Here is a 17,349-nt window from a genome sequence, read left to right as displayed (position 1 = left end):
TCCCAGAATCCCAGAACGGCTTCCGCCCCTCCAGAGGAACCGTGGACATGATCTTCACTGCACGACAGCTCCAAGAAAAATGCAGAGAACAAAATCAACCTCTGTACATGGCATTCATCGACCTTGCAAAGGCATTTGACACAGTGAATCGCAGCACTCTCTGGACCATCCTCCAAAAAATCGGGTGCCCTAACAAATTTGTGAACATCCTGCGGCTCCTCCATGATGACATGATGGCAACAGTTTTGGACAGCAGTGGCTCCCAAAGTGACCCATTTAAGGTGGAATCGGGTGTCAAACAGGGATGTGTTATTGCCCCAACTCTATTCTCCATCTTCATCGCTATGATACTTCACCTTATTGATGGGAAGCTTCCCACCGGAGTGGAAATCATCTATCGGACAGATGGCAAGCTATTCAACCTCAGCAGACTGAAAACCAAAACCAAGGTTACAACAACATCTGTTATAGAACTCCAGTATGCTGATGACAACGTCATCTGTGCGCATTCAGAAGAAGATCTACAAGCCACTCTAAACACCTTTGCAGAAGCATACGAGAAGCTCGGCTTTTCATTGAACATTGAAAAAACCAAGGTGCTGTTCCAGCAGTCACCAGCCAATCCCTCTCCAATGCCAGAGATACAGCTGAATGGTGTCAACATTAGAAAATGTTGATCATTTCCGCTACCTTGGCAGCCACCTCTCCACCAAAGTCAACATCGACACCGAAATACAACACTGCCTGAGCTCTGCAAGCGCAGCATTTTTCCGAATGAAGCAGAGAGTGTTTGAGGACCGGGACATCCGTAGGGATACCAAGGTGCTTGTTTATAAAGCTATTGTCCTCCCAACCCTGCTCTATGCCTGTGAGACGTGGACTGTCTACAGACGTCACATGCAGCTCCTGGAACGATTCCATCAGCGATGCCTCCAGAAAATCCTGCAAATCTCTTGGGAAGACAAGCGGACAAACGTCAGTGTGCTGGAAGAAGCAAAGACCACCAGCACTGAAGCGATGGTCCTCCGCCACCAACTCCGCTGGACCGGCCATGTTGTCCGGATGCCCGACCACCGTCTCCCAAAGCAGTTGCTCTACTCCGAACTCAAGAATGGAAAACGGAATGTTGGAGGACAGGAAAAGAGATTTAAAGATGGGCTCAAAGCCAACCTTAAAAACTCTGGCATAGGCACTGAGAACTGGGAAGCCCTGGCCCTTGACCGCTCCAGCTGGTGGTCAGCTGTGACCAGCAGTGCTGCAGAATTTGAGGAGGCACGAGTGAAGGGTGAAAAATAGAAACGTGCCAGGAGGAAGGCGCGTCAAGCCAACTCTGACCGGGACTGCCTTCCACCTGGAAACCAATGCCCTCACTGTGGAAGAAGATGCAGAGCACGAATAGGGCTCCACAGCCACCTACAAACCCACAATAATATTGGAAGACAATCATCCCCGGAAAGCGAGGGATCGCCTAAGTAAGTAAGCTTTATCTTTTAAATGCTTCCTATTGGGAGGGGGGTGGTTTCTATGACATAAAATGAAGAATATTTGGGGTGGCTCTGTGCTCTTAAAATGACCACTCAAACTCTTGGGGCAGCCTCAATATGAAAAACCTTCCCCTACGGAGAGTGGATGAAGTTGGAAAATAACAAGCTTTATTTTCCATCATTTCAGGTCAGATTAGATTGGTCAACGGTTCGAGTCCCTGTTCTGGGAGACTGGAAGTGTTCGGGGAGCAGCAGTGGAATGACATTTGTGATGATGACTGGGATCTGGAGTTGGCTGAATTTTTTTGTAGGACATTAAACTGTGGAAGAGCCTTATCAACCCCGAGAAGTTCCCACTTTGGAAGAAAATATAATCTCATCAAAATAATCTATGAGTTTTGCATCATGACAGGAGATTCTTTTATACTGTGCGATTTAAGGGATTGGGGACACTGTTTCTCTGGAGAAGCTGCTGGTGTGATTTGCTCAGGTAATGAGTCAGGGTAATGTGACCAGGAAAGTGCACACACACTACTGTAGCAATATAGTGTCCTGTGGATTTTAAACTTTTCCTTTTATAATTTCCCTTTATTGAGGACTGTTTTCAGGCACTGCACAGGAAAGTTGCAAACTGACTAGAGGGCCTTCATCCACGTGACTTCTCTGGGCTCCATTTGGCCTCAGAATTCTTTTTAGAAATAGTGAAAAGAGAGAGGGCTGGGGTGAAGTGTCCACAAAGAAACAGGAAGGGTGAGATTGGATTGTAAGAATGTAAGAAGTAGGGGTGTGTGTGTGTGTGTGCGTACGTCTGCGCGTAAGATAAGGTATAGGGGCTTGGTATGACCTGAAAGAGCAAAAGAAAGGGGAACCAATGGAGCAGGTGGACCTTGTACATTTGGAGTGTCAGACAAAAGATAGTTTGGATGCGATCTTTGTGAGGAATGACCTGGAAATAGTTAGGAAAAACTCCCCAAAATAGCAGAACATTCAAAAGCATAAACAGGATTCTTCACTGAGCAGTCAGCTCACATCAAGCAGAAGGGGAAGTGTTGTTGCTGTAAAAGAATTCTGAGCTTAAAAGGCAAAGAAAATAAGACTTTATATATATTCCGCCCTATCTCCCTGAGGGGACTGAAGATGCATAGTTCAGTCTTTAAAGTTTCAAAAAGGTTTATTTAAAAATATAAGAACTACATTCCTTGATAGAAAAGAATTAGGTCTGAGCTTCTCTCGAACTCCATCTCTTCAGAAGCTTAAATAAGAGGAAGAGCTCCAAACACTACATCTCTTCAAACACGCAAAGCAGAGAGAGGTCCGCTTGCAAAGGCAGAAAACACAGAGGTCTTAAACAAAGGCATGCAACCTGAAAAGTATTTGTTTTACATCATCAATCAGGATGAGAGCGGGGGGGGGGGGGAGAGCAAATAGAATGTCCAACTGACATTCAGGAGTCGGGGGGGGGGGGCGGGTTCCCTCAGCCTTTTCTAAGGCTAACTGTTCCTTATTGAGTACTGTAGACTTAGGCAGTGTGGAGTTGAATTCCAACAGAAAGGTAGGCATCTAGGTATGTTTACCTTGGATGACAGATGACTAAGGGATTGGGTTAGAGTTACGGTTAGAGAACAAGCAGGGTCACACTCCCCCTGTCCAGTTCCCTGCCAAGGTCATCCACCAAGGCGACCAAAGCTGTCTCGATATTGTGCCCAGGCCTGAAGCCAGACTGCAAACAATCCAGAAAATCGGTGTCATCGAGGAATCCCTGAAGCTGCAATGCAACCACCCGCTCCAGAACCTTGCCCAGAAAAGGAAGGTTAGAAATCGGTCTGTAGTTGTTACATATGGTCGGGTCCAGGGAAGTCTTCTTTAATAGAGGTTTTACCACCGCCTGCTTGAGGCAGGATGGGAATTTCCCCTGGCCCAGTGAAACATTTATTATTGCAACAAAGCATTCCAATAACCTCTCTCTGGCCAGTTTAACTAGCCAGGAAAGGCAAGGATCTAGAGTGCAAGTGGTTGCTCTCACTGTCCCAAGGATCCCCTCCACGTCATCAGGAAGGGAGGATGTGTCATTGGAACATGGAGTTTTATTTAGACCATCTACTGAAGAGAGGGAAGTAGGACTATCTGGAGAGAGGGATGGCAAGGGCGGGGGGGGGGGCTATCGAGGTTTTAACGGGAAGAGGGAGATACGGGAAAGGGAGACCCAAATTACCAATTCGGCCTAAAACATGTGAAAGATCTAAATCTTCAATTCGGCCAGAAATATGTGAAGAATTTAAATTACCGATTTGGCCAAGAATTTGTGATAGATCCAATTTACCAATTTGGCCTAGAGTGAATGAAAGAACCCTTACAAGTCTAAATTGGACTCCTGATAAAAATAAGCTGAGTACCCAGGATGGCGGTTCCTCCAGGTTACGAGTAGTGCTGTTTAACGCTAAGTCAGTCAATGGAAAAACATCTATTATTCAGGACTTGATCCTTGAAGAACATGCTGACCTGCCATGTATAATGGAAACCTGTTTGGATGAGGTTGGAGGGGGGGGGGGGTAAATATCTCCCAACTCTGTCCACCAGGCTATTCCGTACAGCACCAATCAAGATCTGGAGGGTAGGGAGGAGGGGTTGCAATAATCTATAAGGATACCATCTGCCTGACCAGGTGCCCTATCCCATATCAACCACTTTTGAATATGTCTACCTGAAAGTTGGTGACCAAGACAGGATGGTGATTTTGTTAGTGTACCGTCCACCTCGCTGCACTACAGTCTCCCTACCCGATCTAGCTGGAGTGGTCTCGGGCCTAGCACTGGAGTTTCAATGGCTCATAGTGCTGGGAGACTTCAATGTTTATGCCGAGACCACTCTGTCAGGAGCAGCTCAGGACTTCATGGCAACCATGGCAACCATGGGCCTGTCTCGATTAGTATCTGGTCCCACCCACAGCGCTGGGCACACATTAGATCTGGTTTTCTGCCAGGGATGGGAAGCAGGTGGTGGTGTGGAAGAGCTGAAGTGGACCTTAGTCTACACAAACTTCTGACACCTACTTCTTTCTTACAGTAAATTTCCAAAGTGCTGCAAAACCCCTTGGTACTCTGCCTCTGCCGTTGTCTCTTTTTGTTGTCTCTTTATAATGAACATTAAAATAGAAAGAAGTCCTAGTATAACTTTATTATCATTTTATCATTATACTGTTAAATAAAGGTTTTACATTTGAAAAGTTTACACTGATGTTGGGGAAACGTATACATGGGAAAATGTGGTTTGGTTATGGTTTAAGTTAATTCATGATAATGTAAGGGAAATGTGATACAGTGGTGGTTTAATAAATTGAACATTTTGGATACCTTAATTTGGGTTCAGATACATAGATATATAAAGAAAATAAAATATTGAAGGTTTATATGGGTTACAAACATGAGAAGTCAAAAGAAATGTGATATATTTGAAAGTTTGTTGATGAGAAATAAAGTTTAATAAAGCTTTGCTATGGAAATGTAATGAAAATGAACAAAGAAGGAAACATTTGGGAACAACATGGTTTTAGATCTTGTGCATATGAAGATTTTTTATTAACTCATCAAATGTTTTGAAGGTTTATATGCAAATGTTCAGTTTATATGAAATAGTTTATTCAATTTTAATGATGATGATATGGCTACTTGTAATTGTAATTGTGAAAATGTATTTCTGGTTTAAGAAATTGAGATTTGATACAACTGAAATTTAGAAGTTACTTTACTATATGTTGCATATAGATTTAAAAATGAAATCTATATGCAAGAGGGGGAATGTCACAAGAAATTCGATGTGTAGATTTGATAAATGTGAATTTAAATATGATGTGTGGGAATGAATGGAAGAATGAAAGTTGTATGGATGGAGTTAATAATTTTGGAAACACCAGTATAATATTAAGGCCTGCAATGACTAACTACCTGCTTGCTGGAACTGTGATCAAAACCTGCTAATGAGAATTGATAAGAATTGTGACAATGGTTCTTTCAAGTTAAGGAAATGTTTGCACTATTCCTTATGTTAAGAAGGAAGTCAACATAACCCCTGCTATAGTGAGTCCTCCTCCGCAAAAAAACCCTGCTTCTCTTTTATCTTGCCGGAGTTTTTAATTAGTTTTAATCATTTTGTTTTTTTAATCATTACATGTAGCCCTCCCATTGTCATTGTGCTTGTGCTTACTGTAATTTTTACATTGTTATGTAATTACATGTTTTATGTAATTATTAGGGCTGGGCGGTTTCATTTCGTAATTTCGTAATTCGTTAAAAATTCGGTTTTTTTTAATATAACGAAGCGATAAGGAACCATTCAGGAGCAACTAAAAAACGAAATGATTTTTTCAATTCGTTTCGTAATTGTTTCAAATTTGTTTTGTATTCGTTTCGTTATCGTTTTGAAATCGTTTCGTTCTTATTTCCGCATGTCTGGGGCAAGTTTTATAGTTGTTGTTTGTTTAATCAGTGAAAAAAAATTATAAATATCACACCAACAGTCAACAACAGAGGGAGAGGGAAGCTTCAGAAGTTCCCCCTGGAACATTTGGAAGTTTTTTAGCGTATTGCGCGGTCGCGTCTGCCATTAACGAATCGATTCGTTATTGTTTCGGAATTGTTTCGTAATTTTTTTAAAATTTCCGAAATTTCGTAAATATCTAACTTTTTAAAAGAAAAATTTCGGAATTCTTTTAAAAATCGAAACGCAAAAAACCCCAAAAAACGAATCGATTTTAGAAACAAATGTTTCCGTGGTTGCCCAGCCCTAGTAATTATGATTGTGCTGGCACACCCAGACCCTATAAAAATAAAACTAAGATGTGCTTCTCTCTTTGTCTGGGCAGACCGCGGGGGTCTTTCTTTAGAAGCTTGAGATGCCCAGCAACTGAAGCTGCTACAGGTTTTGAACAAAAAAACAGAATATTTATTTCTCAAAACTTGGCACAGCTTGTCATGTTTGGCACAGACTTGGCACAGCTTGTCAAAGTTACAAACAAAACAGTCAATTGGTGAAACCATAGAGATGATCTTTCTTTCCTTTCCTTCAGTTACTGAGGTAACTTTTCTCTAAATGGCAGGAAAAATCCTGAGATATTTTCACCCTAACAACAGGTTTTTTCCCTATCTATAGCTCAAGGTTAGCTTTCGAGATGAAGTAATGCTCAATAATATTCAATAACTTTCTATATCTCAATTGCTATCTATAGCTCAATTGCTCAATTGCTCAATTGCTATTCTGTCTATCTATCTATCTATCTATCTATCTATCTATCTATCTCAATTAGCTTCTTTATCTATATAACTCAATCAGCTTCTCTATCTAAATAACTCAATCAAGACTCAGTAAGCCTATCTGTCTCTCTATCTTTCTATCTATCTATCTATCTATCTATCTATCTATCTATTTATTTGATGCACTTATTAACCGCCATTCTCAGCCCATATGGGCGACTCATGGCGGTGTACAGTACACATAACAGACTTAATTAAAGACTTAATTAAAACTCAGTTAGCTATAACTCAATTGTTCTTACAATGGTTTTTTCAGAGTTACCTGCCTGATCAACAGCACATCTGAAGCTTTCTTTCTCTACTGAAGGAGGCAGAGGAGATTCCAAAATGTTGATCTCAACCCTAGGAAAAAGGGCAGTCTCTAAACCCAAAGAGATACTTTCTAAACCAATAGCTGCAAAAGAGGCCTGCAGGCTGGCTTTCTAGCCTCTGATGCTGTTAACTTTCAGGGTGCAGCTAATATTGTAGCAACCCTGGGGAAATACAAAAGAACACTATCCCATGCAACTAAAAGGTAATGCAAACTATGCTCCTGGAAGACAAAACAATGATGTTGTTATTTGTTGTTCGCATTTTCGGTTTGCATTTTTGGTTTTTCTTTATTGTAATTGTTGTTTGGGCTTGGCCTCATATAAGCCACTCTGAGTCCCCATTGGGGAGATGGTGGTGGGGTATAAATAAAGATGATGATGATGATTAGATCAACACCAATCAAGAAGATCAATATTTGACCAGGAAACTGAGATGGAGCCAGGATGGAAGACGTCTATCATTAATTTACAACTTTGGGACTACATCAACAGAATATTCCTATAAAAGACTCAGTCTAATAATGCTCAAATTGTGACCGACCTGAGAAGTCTGGTTCACCCGCTATGCTCTGCTCCATGGGAAGGAGAGAGATAGTGTACTATGGAGTGGCAGATCTGCATGGGAGCAGTCTGGTCACTTTGGGGTTTCTTTCTCAAGGGAAGAGGAAGAAGTGCGCTTTTGGAGTCTTAGATTTTGTGCAGGGAGTCAGGTTCTGCTGTATGGAAAAAAGAGATCTGGTCCTTGGCATTGTGCTTAGGGAAAGAAGTTTGGCATCTCAGCGTTTTGAAGTTTTGGCGTTATGGACGTTTTGGAACTATGCATTGGCAGGCTGCAGGAAAGCTGAGTCTGGCCTAACAGGTGCTTTTCCAAGAAGGGAGGAAATGATATGGTAATACTTGAATGCCTAAGGATGAATGTGTGTACATTAGGCTTGGGCGGTTTCGTTTGTTAATTTTGTATTTCGTTATTTATTCGTTATTTTTTTAAAATTAGAGGCGATTTCGAGGCTTTTCTACAACCAGGAAGTGATTTGCCAGTATCGAAGCGGCATCCGCCATCTTTGATACAACTTCCGCCAGTTTCGGAAGTGATGTCAAAGATGGTAGGATGCTGGGAGCGCAGTGAGCCAATCAGGAGTAGCCACGGGTCAGTCAGGGCGGCCATTGCCCTTTAAAAGCAGCTGCGCGCTCCGCGTGGCCGCATTGCAGCCGGGGAAGCAAGGGTGGAAGGATGTCTTTCTTCGTCTGGGAGTTCAGTGTTATTGCTGGCTTTGGAGTGCTGGGGGCTGGGGGCAGAGAGCTTGTAGACTGCCTCCCAGTCCCTGGCTGTGGTTGTGGCTGTGGCTTGTGCCAGGCCTGCATGTGTGTGGGGTTGGGAGTTGAGGAAATTTTAATTTATTTTTTTCTTTAATTGTATTTAATTAGTAATATTTTATTATATTATTAATATTTATTATTTAAAAAAATATTTTTCTTTTATTATTAATACAAAGTTTTATTATTATTGTTATTATTATTCAGTGCACTTTGCTTTTCTGTTACCTCAAAGTAGTTCCAACCAGTTACTGCAGACTCATTGGCCCAAGGGGTCAAGCTGTTTTGAAAAAAAACCCTCTATTTTGCTTTTCTGTTACCTCAAAGCAGTTTCAACCAGTTACTGCAGGCTCATTGGCCCAAGGGGTCAAGCTGTTTTGAAAAAAAACCCTCTATTTTGCTTTTCTGTTACCTCAAAGTAGTTTCAACCACTTACTGCGGGCTCATTGGCCCAAGGGGTCAAGCTGTTTTGAAAAAAACCCTCTATTTTGCTTTTCTGTTACCTCAAAGTAGTTCCAACCAGTTACTGCGGGCTCATTGGCCCAAGGGGTCAAGCTGTTTTGAAAAAAACCCTCTATTTTGCTTTTCTGTTACCTTAAAGTAGTTTCAACCACTTACTGCGGGCTCATTGGCCCAAGGGGTCAAGCTCTTCTGCCAAAAACAGTGCACTTTGCTTTTGTGTTACCTCAAAGTAGTTTCAACCACTTACTGCGGGCTCATTGGCCCAAGGTGTCAAGCTCTTCTGCCAAAAACAGTGCACTTTGCTTTTCTGTTACCTCAAAGTAGTTCCTGCGGGCTCATTGGCCCAAGGGGTCAATAATACAATTTTCCTCTTTTTTTGTCCTCAAATTTTCCTTGCCTTGCCTTACGTTCCCTCTTAGTTGTTATTTTGGCCTGCACCCCTCACTCCTAGTGCCGTTAAAATACACCATATGTTGATTAGGTTTCCCCTTTGAGTGCAGTTAGTTACAATCAGAAATGTTCTAATACTCTGAGGAAACCTCACCCACTCCTAGCAGCCTTTGCCTTTGACTTGTGTTATGAAACGTTTCCTTCCAAGCTCTTCGGGACGCAAGGGCCCAGTGTGGGTATCACGAACATATAAGAAAGGCAGGGGAACGATGATGAACACATCGAGAAGGAGGGAACATTCAACCATCGACATGGCTACTGAAACAGACACAAATGCTTTATCAAGCTGTGAGATGGGAGAATCTTCTTCATCAGTTCGAAAGTCTCAACGTTGCGCTTGAGATGTCCTACAAAGTACCTCAGATCAAACTACCACTGGTTATGAAGAGGAGGGTGAGGAGGACATGTCTGGAGGAAGACAACATGGATTCTGCTTCCACCTCGGGACTTAGTGATCCAGAGGACTGCATGCTGCTGGAGGGCGAGGTAGAGGAACCACCAACAATCCCACTCCCTTCCACAAACATTGTCACTCCAAACACAAGCATTATACCTGTAGTGTGTGTGGGTAGGCTGAGATCGCTCCTCTGGGATCATTACGACGTCCATGCTCAGAAGCCCACTTTGGCAGTTTGTAGGCATTGCAGTGTGAGCGTCAGCAGAGGAAAAGATGTGAAGCATCTTGCCACAACGGGGCTAAGGATGCACATGAAGAGACACCACCCAAATGTAAAGTTAGACACAGTGGAAGGCGGCAGTGGAAGGCACATGCAGCAGTACACAGAGCACTCCAACCTCACCAACAGACCCCATGCAGAAAACCATCGATGCTTGGGGCCTGCCAGTTACAAGGGTGAGATCTGGATTGAAGCCGCCATCAGTGAAGGAAATAACACGTCGCCTGGGAGAGATGATGGCTCTAGACCACCACCCCTTCCGTATGGTGGAACGGGAAGGTTTTCGCCAATTTGTTCACCTCCTGGCACCATGGTACCACATCCCGACTCGCAAAACTTTCTCTTGAACTGTCATTCGATCTTTGTACGAGGGATGCAAGCAACGCCTCAGAACCCTGCTGAACAAAACACGACCCGTCAATGTACATTTTACCTTGGACATTTGGTCCAGCACGGGCGGAGGGCATTCCTATCTGTCCCTCACCGCTCACTGGTGGGAGACGGAGGGTTGCCTTGCCTCGGGTCATCGATGAGCCCTCCTATCCCTTGAGGTTATAGATACGGATCACAGGGCCGACACCATCTCTGAGTACTTGCGAGACATGATGAGAGATTGGATGCGGCATACTCATTCCAGTGGTAACTCAGGATTCATGGTCACAGATGCAGGAAGGAACATGATCCGGGCGGTTGAAAGTGCGGGCTTCACAAACGTCACATGCATGGTGCACTTACTGCATAATTGTGTAAAAGATGGCTTCAGGGGGCCCGAAAACAACAACACCACCACTGTCACTCAGCTCATTGACCGCTGCCGCAGAATCGCAGACTTCTTCCACCGTAGCACAAAGTCTGCAAAAATGCTGCGTGACAGACAGACCCTGGAGTGCCTCCCACAACACAGGTTACTGCAGGATGTCTCCACCTGCTGGAACTCCACCTACAAGATGTTGGAGCGCATGGTGGAGCAACAGAGGGCAGTCCACACTGTCTCACTGTCAATCGCTGCTCCGATAAACAAGCTGGTCCCCAACAACCAGGAGTGGATGACCATCGCTCAGCTGGTCGAGATCCTTCAACCGTTTAAATAGCCACCGAGACCCTTTCAGGCCAGAAAGCTCTACTCAACCAGGTGCTCCCTGTCATCTTATGGTTGAAGAGGCATTTGGAGACGCTGGGTGGACACAGTACATTGCATTCTATGGCTGGGCCCCTGACTCCACAGGCCCAGGAGTTGGTCAGAAAGTTGGGTTTCGTCCTCCGTAAACATCTCCTCCCACTGATGGAGAGTAATGTTTTGGCAGCACTCTGCGACCCTTGCATCAAGGACACCGTTTGCCCCAAAGATTTGCTGAGGTGGAATGCCGAACTTGTCTCGCTCGTGAGAGGAGAATACTCTCACAGGGTGGGGGAACACTCAGAGCAAATAATCGATGCCGTTATTCCCCATAACCCCAGCGGTTACGCCAGCACCGATTCGAATAGCCCCACCTTGCCACCTACAAGGAATGACGGTAGGGCAGTGCGGCAGAAAAGTGTGTGCGAGGAAAATTTCATACAGGAGAGCATCGCTTTTCTTTCAGAGGAAGGAACATCTTTGTCGGCCCAGGCGGCAAAGATAGACTTGGCCGAGTACTCCATAAACCGTTACTTTGAGGAGCCTCAGGAGAGTTTCTCCACCGATCAATTGACTTACTGGTCCTCCCGAAGCAAGGTATGGCCTGATTTCTCAAACGTCACACGCAAGTTTCTCAGCTATCCACCTACTAGCGTGCAGAGGGAGAGGGTCTTCAGCCTGGCAGGAGATGTCGTCACCCTCCAACGTAGCTTGCTCGACCCCCTTGCGGTGGAAAAGCTGGTCTTTCTGAAGGCCAACCTGCCACTTTTGGGTTATCCAGAGATTGATTTTGAGAGCACCGTCCCGTAGATCACTATAGCCTTCTGTTTTCGAAAACCAGAAATGATTTCCTTTGAAATACTACCTACACTGCCTTGTTATCTGCTGTGTTCCTCTGAATATTTCTTCATCATTGGTCTTCCTGTACACCTAATTGGTTCATTTAGAAAAGGGGTGGTATTGAGATCCTTCCTGAGGGAAGGTGGAGCACACTATACGTTGGAGATCCTCACTTGCAGACTTCGCTTGCATTCAAAGGAACGGTCAATCAATGAACCAAATTTATCTTGAGAACAATTATAAATTAAAAAACTTTTTTAAAAAATAGTAAACCCTTTAAAAAGGGAGGTCATTGAATTTACCTGAGAACTGCTGCTACTCTACTTTGGATCTATAGAGAGTTCTCACATTAACAACTATTGATCACATCTTTAATCAATCTACTTCAACTACCTCTCCCCCCCCCCCCCCAACATTTTACACCGGCGTGCAATCCAAGTCTCCTACATGAATTTACCTGAGAACTGCTGCTACTCTACTTTGGATCTATAGAGAGTTCTCACATTAACAACTATTGATCTCATCTTTAATCAATCTACTTCAACTACCTCTCCCCCCCCCCCCCAACATTTTACACCGGCATGCAATCCAAGTCTCCTACATGAATTTACCTGAGAACTTCTGCTACTCTACTTTGGATCTATCGAGAGTTCTCACATTAACAACTATTGATCTCATCTTTAATCAATCCACTTCAACTACCTCTCCCCCCCCCCCAACATTTTACACCGGCGTGCAATCCAAGTCTCCTACACAAAAACCACACCAATGATTAACACCACCCTACCCACTAAAACTACCTCACCCCATATGACACTGTATTCAAAGGTACAATCAAAATCCACATCCCAAAAACAAAGTCTGCTGACTGCGGGCTAACTGGCCCTAGAGGTTGAGCCCTTCTGCAAAAACCAGTGTGCTTTGAGGTTCTTTTACCTCAAAGCAGTTAGCAGTTACACCTGCTGATTGCGGGATAATAGGCCCTTTGGGGTCGAGCCCTTCTGCAAAAACCAGTGTGCTTTGCTTTTCTGTTACCTCAAAGTAGTTTCACCTGCTGACTGCGGGCTAATTGGCGTCAATCCAATTTACCTCCTTTTTTTGTCCTTATATTTTCCTTGCCTTGCCTTACGTTCCCTTTCAGTAGGTATTTCTGCCTGTACCCCTCACTCCTACTGCGGTTAAAGTACACCGTATGTTGATTAGCTTTTCCCCTTTGAGTGCTGTTAGTTACAATCAGAAATGTTCAAAGACTTTGATTTCTTTAAATCTCAAAGTAGTTAGACCTGCTGAATGCGGGCTAATTGGCCCTTTGGGGTCGAGCCCTTCTGCAAAAACCAGTGTGTTTTGCTTTCTGTTACCTCTAAGAAGTTACACCTGCTGACTGCGGGCTAGTTGGCCGTTGGGGTCTATCCAATTTTCTTCTTTTTTTTGTCCTTAAATTTGCCTTGCCTTGCCTTTTAGTTGGTATTTTGGCCTGTATCCCTCACTCCTGCAGCGGTTAAAGTACACCGTGTGTTGATTAGGTTTCCCCTTTGAGTGCTAGTACTTACAATCAGAAACGTTCAAAGACTTGGCTTTCTTTTAATCTCAAAGTAGTTACACCTGCTGACTGCGGGCTAATTAGCCCTTTGGGGTCGAGCCCTTCTGCAAAAAACCAGTGTACTTTTATTTCTGTTACCTCAAAGTAGTTAAACCTGCTGACTGCAGGAACATTGGCCCTTTGGGTTCAAGCCCTTATTGAAAATCTATATAATATAAAAAGAGAAAGGGCGCCCAACGGGACAGCAAAACTCAAAAAACCCCTGATGAAAATTTACCAAATTTACCATGCACATACCTCAACCCACAAGGTATGCACAAATCGATTCAAAATTCTAAACAACATTAAAACACACTCACAATTAGACAAAACAACTGAGCATGCACAATGGTGCCCCGTCGCAAGTCCCCGGCGCGCGCATATGGCCAGCCGGCCAACGAAGTCTCCGGCACGTGCACATGGCCGGCCGGCTAATGCACCCTCCATGCAAGCCACGCCCTCATCCTCCGTCACTGTGTCCCTACCCTCCCACACGCCCTCTTTCCAAAGCATCTCCCCCTCCTTCTTCCCCTGGTCATGCCCCCCACGGAAGGAAGGAGAGAAGGAGGGAGAGAAAAAGGGAAAGAAGGAGGGAAAGAAAGAAGGAAAGAAAGGTAAAGAAGGAAAGAAGGAGAGAAGAAAGGATAGAAAGTGTGAGAGAATAAGGGAAAGAAAGAGAGAAGGAGAGAAGGAAGAAAAAAGGCAGAGTAAAGAAGGAAGGAAGGAGAGCCGGAGGAAGATAAGGAGGGAGAGAAAGAGGGAAGGAGAGAAGGAAGGAAAGAAAAGGGTAGAGAAGGAGGGAAAGAAGGAGGGAAGGAGATAAAGAAGGAAAGAAAGAAGAGTAGAGAAGGAAGGAGAGGAGGGAGAGAATGAAAGAAAAAGTGAAAGAGGGGAGGAAGGAGAGAAGGAAAGAAAAAGAGAAAGAGGGAGGAAAGGAAGGAAAGAGGGAGGGAAGGGTGGAACCAAAGAGCAAAAGAGGTGAGAAAAGAAACAAGTAGAGAAGGAAGAGAAGGGAAAGAAAAAGAAAGAAAAAGAGGTAAGGAATGAAAGAGGGAGGGAAGGAAAGACAGGAAAAAAGGAGAGAAAGAGGGAGGGAAGGTTGGCCACAGCAACGCGTGGCGGATACAGCTAGTCCAGTATACTTTTCTTTATGTTACCTCTAAGTAGTTACACCTGCTGACTGCGGGCTTTCATAACAGGGGAGCCGTCATTCCCGGGGTCCCTTGAGATTGTCATGTATGCATTTAGCTTTCACAGCAGATAGGCAGGCATTCCCGGGGCCCCTTGCGGTTGTCGTGTATGCATTTAGCTTTCACAGCATCTCTGCCGTCCCCCTCCAACCCCCCGTGAACCAGTAGGTGTTCGTTGGTTCGGAGGTTTCTAATTCTTGTTCCCTGAATCTTTGGTTAGATTCGGAAGTCCACTTTTCAGCCTGGCAGGCAACGTCTCTCTGGGGTGCCCAGAAAAGAGGGAGCATGCGTTGGGCTTTCATAACAGGGGAGCCGTCATTCCCAGGGCCCCTTCCGGTTGTCATGTATGCATTTAGCTTTCACAGCTTCTCTGCCGTCCCCCTCCAACCCCCCGTGAACCTGTAGGTGTTCGTTGGTTCAGAGGTTTCTAATCCTTGTTCCCTATCTTTGGGCAGAGTCAGAAGACCCCTTTGGAGTAGAGCCCTTCTGCAAAAACCAGTGTGCTTTGCTTTCTGTTACCTCAAAGCAGTTACACCTGCTGACTGCGGGAAAATTGGCCCTTTGGGGTCAAGCCCTTATTGAAAATCCAGTTTACTTTGCTTTCTTTTACCTCTATGAGCCCACGAGGACCTTGAGATCGTCTGGGGAGGCCCTTCTCTCGATCCCGCCTGCTTCACAGGCACGTCTGGCGGGGACGAGAGAGAGGGCCTTCTCGGTGGTGGCCCCCCGGCTGTGGAACACCCTCCCTGTTGACATCAGACAGGCGCCCTCCCTTATGTCCTTCCGTAAGAGCCTGAAGACATGGCTATTCGAGAAGGCATTTAACTGAGTGCTACAGTAACTGGAAATGACAACTGGAACGGAATATGGATTACGAGATTGGTATTGATTCAACGATAAGACGGAGCAGATTTTTTTAGTGTAATTAGATGATTGTGTATTAGTGATATGTTGGTTTTTTGTCGTCATAGCTTTATTGTAAATTGTCTTTTATATGTTGTACACCGCCGTGAGTCGCCCTAGGGCTGAGAACGGCGGTTAACAAATGCAGCAAATAAATAAATAAATAAATAAGTAGTTACACCTGGCCCTAACGATAACCCTTGCCCTAACCCTAACCCTTTCCTTAGTCATTACCAGCCGCCATTCCGGTTGTCATGTATGCATTAAGCTTTCACAGCAGGCAGGCAGGCATTCCTGGGGCCCCTTGCGGTTGTAATGTATGCATTTAGCTTTCACAGCATCTCTGCCGTCCCCCTCCATCAAGGGCGGACATTCTCACTCAAAGGCCAGCTTGACTTCCCCTTTCCTCATGATGTGGCCAAAGAACTACTGTCTGCTTCAATCAACGCCCTTTTAAGCACCCTTTCCTTAGTTGATCCCGGCCGCCCTTCTGGTTGTCATGTATGCATTTAGCTTTCACTGCATCTGTGCTGTCCCCCTCCAACCCCCCGTGAACCAGTAGGTGTCCGTTGGTTCGGAGGTTTTTAATCCTTGCTCCCTATCTTTCGGTAGATTCGGAAGTCCACTTTTCAGCCTGGCAGGCAACGTCTCTCTGGGGTGCCCAGAAAAGAGGGTGCATGCATTGGGCTTTCATAACAGGGGAGCCGTAATTCCCGGGGCCCCTTGTGGTTGTCATGTGTGCATTTCTTTCACTGCACCTGTGCCGTCCCCCTCCAACCCCCCGTGAACCAGTTGGTGTCCATTGGTTCGGAGGTTTCTAATCCTTGCTCCCTATCTTTGGGTAGATTCAGAAGTCCACTTTTCAGCCGGTCAGGCAATGTCTCTCTGGGGTGCCCGGAAAAGAGGGCGCATGTGTTGGGCTTTCATAACAGGGGAGCCATCATTCCCGGGGCCCCTTTCCGGTTGTCATGTATGCATTTAGCTTTCACAGCATCTCTGCCGTCCCCCTCCATTGAGGGCGGGCATTGTCGCTCAAAGGCCAGCTTGACTTCCCCTTTCCTCATGATGTGGCCAAAGAACGACTGTCTGCTTCAATCAACGCCCTTTTAAGCACCCTTTCCTTAGTCGATCCCGGCCGCCCTTCTGGTTGTCATGTATGCATTTCACTTTCACTGAATCTGTGCCGTCCCCCTCCAACCCCCCGTGAACCAGTAGGTGTTCGTTGGTTCGGAGGTTTTTAATCCTTGCTCCCTATCTTTGGGTAGTCAGAAGTCCACTTTTCAGCCTGGCAGGCAACGTCTCTGTGGTGCCCGGAAAAGAGGGCGTTTGCGTTGGGCTTTCATAACATGTGAGCCATTACTCCCGGGGGCCCCTGGCAGTTATGATCACAATGATGTGTTCTGACGTTTCCTTTGTCTTTGGATGTCATTTTCTATGCATAGCTGTCAGCTGGTTTCTTCCTCTTCCCTTTGACATCCAGAACAGTGTTGGCTTTCTCCTCTGATCGATCACTGCAGCATAGCTAGAGCATGGCCACTGTATCCTTGGCGTCAATCTCCCTGTGCCCCTGTTTCTCTTTTTCCTGTTATTCTTCTTCCACCACGGGTGTTAAGGGTAAATGCACCCCTTCTAGGGCATTGTGGTGGCCAGAAAGTGGCGCTTCCAGGCATTCAGACATAAACTCAGAGGTGGTTAAGGCTCGATACCACCCGGGAT

At 45.1% G+C, this 17,349-nt stretch overlaps 1 protein-coding gene across 1 annotated transcript in view; it reads left to right on the top strand.

Moving 5' to 3' along the window:
• LOC137096243 (scavenger receptor cysteine-rich type 1 protein M130-like) overlaps nt 1-17,349 on the top strand; it is an 87,993-nt gene that overhangs the window by 36,756 nt on the left and 33,888 nt on the right. Inside the window, exon 3 of the mRNA XM_067465027.1 lies at nt 1,672-1,974. Within this exon, the coding sequence (XP_067321128.1) occupies nt 1,890-1,974 (85 nt within the window). The 5' untranslated portion in view covers nt 1,672-1,889. The remainder of the gene's footprint in view (nt 1-1,671; nt 1,975-17,349) is intronic.

The sequence above is a fragment of the Anolis sagrei genome, chromosome 2 (assembly GCF_037176765.1).
Source record: "Anolis sagrei isolate rAnoSag1 chromosome 2, rAnoSag1.mat, whole genome shotgun sequence".
NCBI lineage: Eukaryota > Metazoa > Chordata > Lepidosauria > Squamata > Dactyloidae > Anolis > Anolis sagrei.
This window is presented reverse-complemented; position numbering and strand designations above follow the sequence as displayed.